Here is a 7,407-nt window from a genome sequence, read left to right as displayed (position 1 = left end):
CTTAACGTTAGGTAGTAACAATACTAACGTAAGGAAGTATTAGTTGTTGTCGTATAACTAAAGTTAAAGTTTATTACTTTATTAATTAATATAATAATAATATATATATATATATATATATATATATATATATATATATATATAAATAATGACATATTTTTGAATTTGAGAATTTCCATACCTAAAAAAAATCTGAATACTAATTTACAGTTTAGAGGGTCATTCCTTATCACATAAATTATCATGGCTACTATCAGATAAGGAACATTTACTTTCTTGTTTGGAACCATGGGCATTCCTTTGCCAAGAGAATTTGGCAGAGGCAACGCTCTTGTATTTAAGAGCAGTTGAGAGAAATCAACCTGTATTGCTCGCAGAAATCGATCCTTGCTTAGTAAGTACCATTTTAAAGTTATTTTCTCATTTTGTGCAATGCACATTTTGTATAAATGCAATATAGCTATTTTATATTAATTTTCATTTGATTAATCTCTGCATTAAAATGAAAATTTAAAAAAATTTGAATTTTAAAAAATATTAAGTAAAAATGGATTGAGATTAAATGAATGAAAAATGTCATATTTGATCAAGGCGGTTTTTGTACTAATAATACTTGTGAATTTATATAATTTCCAGTTCAAACTAATTGTACCGATAATCAGCATTTTTTACTCGCACATGTGATTTTTAAAACTGAAATAAAAATTCTTAGGATTTTGGAATTAAAACATTTATTTAAATATATGACGATACTGTACATTATGGGTTTTATTAGATCATTTTTTTCATTTTTATATTTTAATTTGTAGTTTTTACCAACATGGATATCTCCTAAAACGAGCCCCAGGCGACATCGTCGCTCATCCTCGTATCCGGTAAATTTTTCTGGCGTCAATCACATTTTCGCACGAGATAAGAGCATGAGTGTTCTCAGCAGATGTCAATTGGACAAATTAAATATTTCACAGTCTATTTTATGCGACACGGACAGCGCTGAAAATCAAATGTCAAAATCCGTACAAGCTATTACTGACGCACAAAGGAATTCCAAGGTCGATGATGCACCTCTGAAAACGTGGAACAGTTTGCCCGCTTTGGCCAAGAGCCATGGTTGCGCAATTATGGAAAGTTCAGTCCCAAACTCGCCGACAATTCAAGAAAGTAGCAACAATAGCAACAATAGCAATAATCGAACTCGTACCATTGAATTGGCGGAGATCATCAATGTCAATTACTCGGATTCAAAACAGCCCGTTGATTCCAACATAGACAAGCTAGCGAAACCGAAAACGCCCATTAGGAAAATGAGGAATCGAACGAAGGTTAAACACAGTCAAAGTAATAAAAAGGCTTCCGAAAAGTCGGAGATTTCTTCAAGCGTATACGAAAAGGTCAGGGACATGGTTGAGGAGTCACGGCCAATCACAATCACAGAATCAGTGGAGACGAAGATGCTGCACCAATGGACGACACGCAAAAAGACATCCTTCTTGGTAGGTTCGGCACCCGAGTTTACGGGTTCCTGGAGCTTAGAAATAGAAGGTCAGAAAGACATTCGTACGCCGCGGAAAAGTTTTATGGAGGACGGTGGTAGTAGCGTGCAGCCAATGGCGACCGGTTATTTCCCACGTCCAGCTGAAGGTCAGAGTTTGACTAGCTTCCTGTCTTCAGCACGATTTTCACGCGCTCACGACGCTGAATTGGATCGCGAAAACGCGCATTTCAGCGTTTGTGAGGCGATGATTGCCGCCATCGAGCAAGTCAAGTGCAACCGATTGCAGCGGCGTTTGCTGGATGACGTAGTCGACGATGAGAGCGACGAGGAGATCAATCGGCTGAAACAACGAATCCGGTTGCGACGTCGGCAGCGTCAGGAAGAGAAGTGTCGAGGCAGACGTTGGAGTCGTGGTGAACTGCTGAGCGATGGCAGGACCGACACGACCACGACCACCGATCAGAGCGTCAGTCCGTTGTCCACGTCTTCGAGTAATTCCTCGGATAGCGTGCCTACGGAGGACTCCGAATTGGACGATGAACAGAGGAAGAACAGCGGTACGTCTGCGTCGACCGCGTCGTTGTTCTCGGACGCAGAATTGCGTACGGCAAGATTTACGGATTCCAATGTGAACGAGAGTAGCGTGTCCGCTGAGGGGGTAGCTCTATCTCTTATTAGTCGCTTCAGTGAGAAACAGCTGCCAAGGGCGAGTGAACTCCAATGGTTGGTTTCGGAGAAGGACGCACCACAACGCTTATTGCCAATGCCGAAGAGTTGGCCGGTCAGTCCTGACGAGATTGAGATTGAAGATGCGCGGACTATCCCGCTGAGGGGGACAATCGAATGGGCTCCACCGCGCCCGCAGATTATTTTCACGCCTCATCCACCACCGGTGTAAGTGCAAAGAGAAAAGAATAATATAGTAATTTATATATTGGGTTGTCCGAAAAGTTCGTGCCGATGTTGAAGGAAAATTGAAACGCAGAAAATTTAAATTTTAGTATACATTTATTAAATTATATAGGTTAACCGGCACGAACTTTCCGGACAACCCAATATATATTTTTGAGTATCACACATGCTTTAATACCTTTTTATTCTTATTCTTAGACATCCCATCACTAACAATGAGAATATTTAAAGATTATGCATTTCGCGGGTTTCTTCCGTGTCCAGATCCATTCTTGGAATGCCAACGTTTCGTGAACCCTATAATCCATTTCATCAAGACGAGGAGCAGTCAGATACTGAGCTGCGAGTCATTCCTTTTTCATTATGCTACTTGGAATGGTGGAGGGAAAGAAAAAAATTGTGGGTAGGGGGAGGGGGGGAGAGATGGGAGAAATCGGTCAGTCTTCATAACTGGGAGAATGGTTTTCCGTGTTTTATTTATTCCATTTATCCATTTTTATTTAGGTTATAGCCATTATCTCTATTTAAATTGTTAGGGTGTTTTTGTATCTCTATGACTTCTGGGCTCTCCTATTTCTCCTGTAATCACCAACATCTTCATGCAACATTTTGAGAAAGAAATCTCAGAAAAACACTTAAAAAACCAGAAGTTTGATTCCGTTATGTAGACACATTCATGATATGGAGACACGGTAGAACCGAACTCCGTAAATTTCTTATTTTCCTCAACAATCAAATCCAAATATCCACTTCACTAGACATAGAGGAAAACGGAAAATTCCCCTTTCTAGATGTTCTTGTCTCTAAGAAAGCTGACGGTACCTAAGCTATCAAGTGTATAGAAAACTAATACACACAGACAGATACATGTTGAGCCAAAAAAACAGTCTGCAATCAATTCACTTGTACATAGAGCTTTCATCTCTGACAAAGAACATCTACAGACAGAACTCAATCACTTAAAAATAATCTTACAGAAAAACGGACAAAAAAGACACGACAAAAAAGACATAATCAGAACAATTAATAAATATGCAACAAGACAACGACAATTCACGAAACGTTGGTATTTCAAGAATGGATCTGGACACGGAAGAAACCCGCGAAACGCATAATCTTTATACAGAAAGCATCCGTGGAAGTCTCAAGGATATTATCAAATGAGAATATTGTTGCATCATTATAAATATCAATATTTCTGCAATATCTTTAAAGCGTTTTATAAACAATAATGTAATCGATATTGGATTTCATTGCATAGATATTTACTTATCTTTCTTTTACTATGTAAACATTCTTCCTCTTCGTAGGAACTTCATCTGACAATTTTTCTACTTAGTCAGTGCTTTGATTGTTTTTTTTTTTTTTTAGAAGACGGATGCTAATAGCCAAACAGAATTATAGATGTGCGGGTTGCGGTATGAAGGTCGCTGTGAAATATGCCAATCGATTTCGGTACTGCGAGTATCTGGGTCGATACTTTTGTACGGGGTGCCACACAAATCAGGTGGCATTTATACCAGGGAAAATTCTATCGAAATGGGATTTCAATCGGTAGGATTTTTTAAAAAATGGCAAAGGTAAATAAAATATTTTGATCTTTCTTTAATCTCTTGATGCTTGACAGATATCCCGTATCGAATTTTTCATATCGATTACTGGATCAAATGATGTCGGACCCTTTGTTTCAAGTGAACGACTTAAATCCATTATTATATAGACGAATAAAGCAATTAGACAAAACGAGACTTTTGCGCACAAAGTTATTCTTTTTGAAGGATTTCTTATTCGCGTGCCGATTCGCAATCAGGTGAATCTCGATCTTTTTTGCAATATCATGTTATGAAATAAACATGTTTGATGATCCATTGATGTTATAGCCTTCAAGATGTGCTGAAGAAGGAACCAAATTATATCATAAACGATCCGCATGTGTACTCGATTCAAGATTTAATAAACGTCAAGCTTGGTGTGCTGTTCGTCAGACTGCAGGAGCTCGTTCAAATTTGTTGCGCTCATATTGTAGATTGCGAGGTATTGCGATTGAATAATCTTCAACTTAACTTAGGATTTAATTCTCCAAATAATTATATAAATATTGAAAAAGTTTAGTGGATTCTTTTAAATTCTACTTAATATTTTTAACAGCAGAATATGCGCGTTACATTCAATAAATTGAATAAGATTTTGAATTAAAAAAATTTTTTTTATTCTGCATCGATCGTCTTTATTCATCTTTAGATATCGAATGTTTTAATTGTTGTATTTTCTTTTAGTTGTGCCAAGCAAGAGGATTCGTCTGTGAGTTATGTTGTTCTAAGGATGTGATATTTCCGTGGGATCTATCAAAAGTAATACGATGTGAAAAATGCGGCGCTTGCTTCCATATCGATTGCAAACACGGTTCTGACAAAGTCGAGTGTCCTCGATGCGTGAGATTGCATGCCAGACGAATTTCAAGGGATGAGAAGCCTTGACGAATGACGAGGGCGTACTTTGTCGCGCTATTTGGAATAGGATATGTATATTAAGCACCATAAGCCATTCGAGTTGATTCGAGTCCAGAAGATATCTTATAAGACTTATTTCGGACAATAAAACATCTTAAGAGACATTTAAGTTTTATAAGTATTTTTTGGACTTTTGATTATTTGGGATATTAGTAATTTATAAAATATACTAACAACAACAAATATACTCAAGACATTAATTAAAATTTCTTGAATACCTCAAGTGCAGTATTTGGACGATTTTTTAGATATTAATGTAAAAGTCAATTCATTCGAATATAATTATAACTTCTGACATATTCGACGTAGGCCGCAAAACTAGTTAAAGATGGACGTTAAATTATAAATTAAATTAGATAAAAATTAGGTATATTAGGAGCAGGGTTCTATAGTAAAAGTTCAGATTTTCTTTTGTTCTCTATTCCCTACTTATGCAACTAAAAATACTACTTGTGCCTCAGTCTCGAGAAAAGAATATTGAATGTATGAACGAGACGTACATTATAGCGAAGACTGAAGCGTTGTGATATATACATGTTGAATTTTCATTTTCTTTGGAATAAGCATAATGCAAACGTCTACAGATATTTTTTAGACATTCCTGAATATATTATTCAGAGACGTATCAAGTTATGAAAAATCTTAGAAGACAAATCGTGATTTATTGAAAAATATAAACATAATTTACCAAGCAAATTAAGAAGATACACTGTACTTTACAAACTGTTACAGAGAAAGTAAACTTTTAAAAAATAATATAATAACTAAATAATAATATATAAGAGAGAAAGAGAGAGAGAGAGAGAGAGAGAGAGAGAGAGAAATATATATAATAATTTTGTTCAAATAGTCTATTGGATTGTCTGAGAAATTCGTATGAGTTTTTAGTCAAATGAAACAATTTTAGAACATGAAATAATGAATGAAAAAAACTTTATTCAAGAAAATATTTCGTTTTGCATTACTTTAATCTATGTTTTAGGCAACTTTAGAATTCCGTCTTGGAAGAGCTTGGTTGATTTGAAATCAAAAAAGTCATTGACACAATTTTTTACTATTTACGCAATTTTTACTGTTTATGCAATTTTCTTCAGATAATCAAGGATTTAGCATTATTTTGATAAAACAATATCCGTTTTTGTTCAGTTATGGTTGCTTGGATGTTTAAATTGTTCAATTAATATATATCGGTAATTTGAGAGCAGTTCAAGGTCTTCCAGTCTTTTTGCGCTTTGCGTCTTTAAAGTAAAAATTATTCGCTTCAAATCTTACAAATTACTTCTGAATGTAAAGGAATATATATATATAATTTATAGCATAATTTCCATAGATTTTGTAAGTTTTTTTCGTTGTTTGCAATAGTAGAAAAATGCACATATCAAAAATATACCTTTTATCCTCCGTCTTCACAACTTATTATCAATAATACGCACAAACTCAACTGATTCTCAAACTTCAAAAATAACATCATCCATCTTCGAAGGATGAAGAATGTCTAGTTGGTGCTAATGTGTAGGATATAAATTCAATAAGATTATTTATTAAATTATATGGTAAAATGTTACTTTTTATACGATATATAAAATGTCATCTATTTTCAATCATTTTAACAACTTACGCAACAGTTTATAAAGACATTTGTTGAAACTCATACGAATTTTCCGGAACTTAATTTATACATGTTGTTGTTCTTTTTAGATTCTGATAGATTTAGAGAAATTTCAATAATATTTATTCGAGAGCATAGCGAGTGAACAAAAAGTATTATTTTCTTGTAAATGGCAATAAGCTTTTTAAGTCAATAGTAATTTTAAAGTTACAGATATTATCGATTAATACAAATAATATAAAGTTTTTATGTAAAAACTAAATAGTAGTAGTAATAAGTGCGTACCTGATTTTTACTGAATTTAAAGTATGTATATTTGTTTATTTATGGAAAGCTTTAAAAAACGCGCAATGTATAACAGTAAATAATTTTCAGAAAGAAATTTTGATGTTTCTATTACATTCTCTATCGCGACATAGCGATTCTATTATAATTCTTGATATAACAATTATTAACAAAACATTTATAAAGAAATGTAAAACATGTAAATAAAGTCATGAAATTCAAATTATGATTTAAAAAATGATAGAAAAAAGTTAATTTACTTGTAGAATAGAGATTGATTGCAAATATCAATCTCTAAAGTGTACAGAATAGTTTCGATAATCGTCTTATTTGACTAAGAATGAATCGATAATAAAAGATAAAATTCCATTTTCTTGGTTGGTAATATTTGTTCTGGTAAAATAATGCATAACGAACTAACAAATATATTCTTATGATTTTATTAAATTACATCTCGTTTATAGTGTATAGACCACACATTTTATTTCAGCATAATAAACATTAATTTATTGATAGTAAAAAAATATATTATATACACACTGGCTTAATTTAGACCAAAATTATGATCGCGCATGTATCTTTTTTATATATATATC

The 7,407-nt window shown here is 33.8% G+C and overlaps 1 protein-coding gene across 1 annotated transcript in view; it reads left to right on the top strand.

Annotated features, from left to right (window-relative positions):
• LOC105621617 (run domain Beclin-1 interacting and cysteine-rich containing protein) overlaps positions 1 to 4,884 on the top strand; it is a 5,961-nt gene extending 1,077 nt beyond the window's left edge. The window contains exons 3-8 of the mRNA XM_012203086.1: positions 211 to 394; positions 810 to 2,389; positions 3,779 to 3,961; positions 4,035 to 4,217; positions 4,288 to 4,441; positions 4,684 to 4,884. Coding sequence (XP_012058476.1) covers positions 211 to 394; positions 810 to 2,389; positions 3,779 to 3,961; positions 4,035 to 4,217; positions 4,288 to 4,441; positions 4,684 to 4,884 — 2,485 coding nt within the window. The remainder of the gene's footprint in view (positions 1 to 210; positions 395 to 809; positions 2,390 to 3,778; positions 3,962 to 4,034; positions 4,218 to 4,287; positions 4,442 to 4,683) is intronic.
• The last annotated feature ends 2,523 nt before the right edge of the window (positions 4,885 to 7,407 follow it).

Source organism: Atta cephalotes, assembly GCF_000143395.1.
Source record: "Atta cephalotes unplaced genomic scaffold scaffold00035, whole genome shotgun sequence".
NCBI classification, from domain to species: Eukaryota; Metazoa; Arthropoda; class Insecta; order Hymenoptera; family Formicidae; genus Atta; species Atta cephalotes.
Note: the sequence above shows the minus strand (reverse complement) of the source record. Positions and strands in the feature narration are given on the sequence as shown.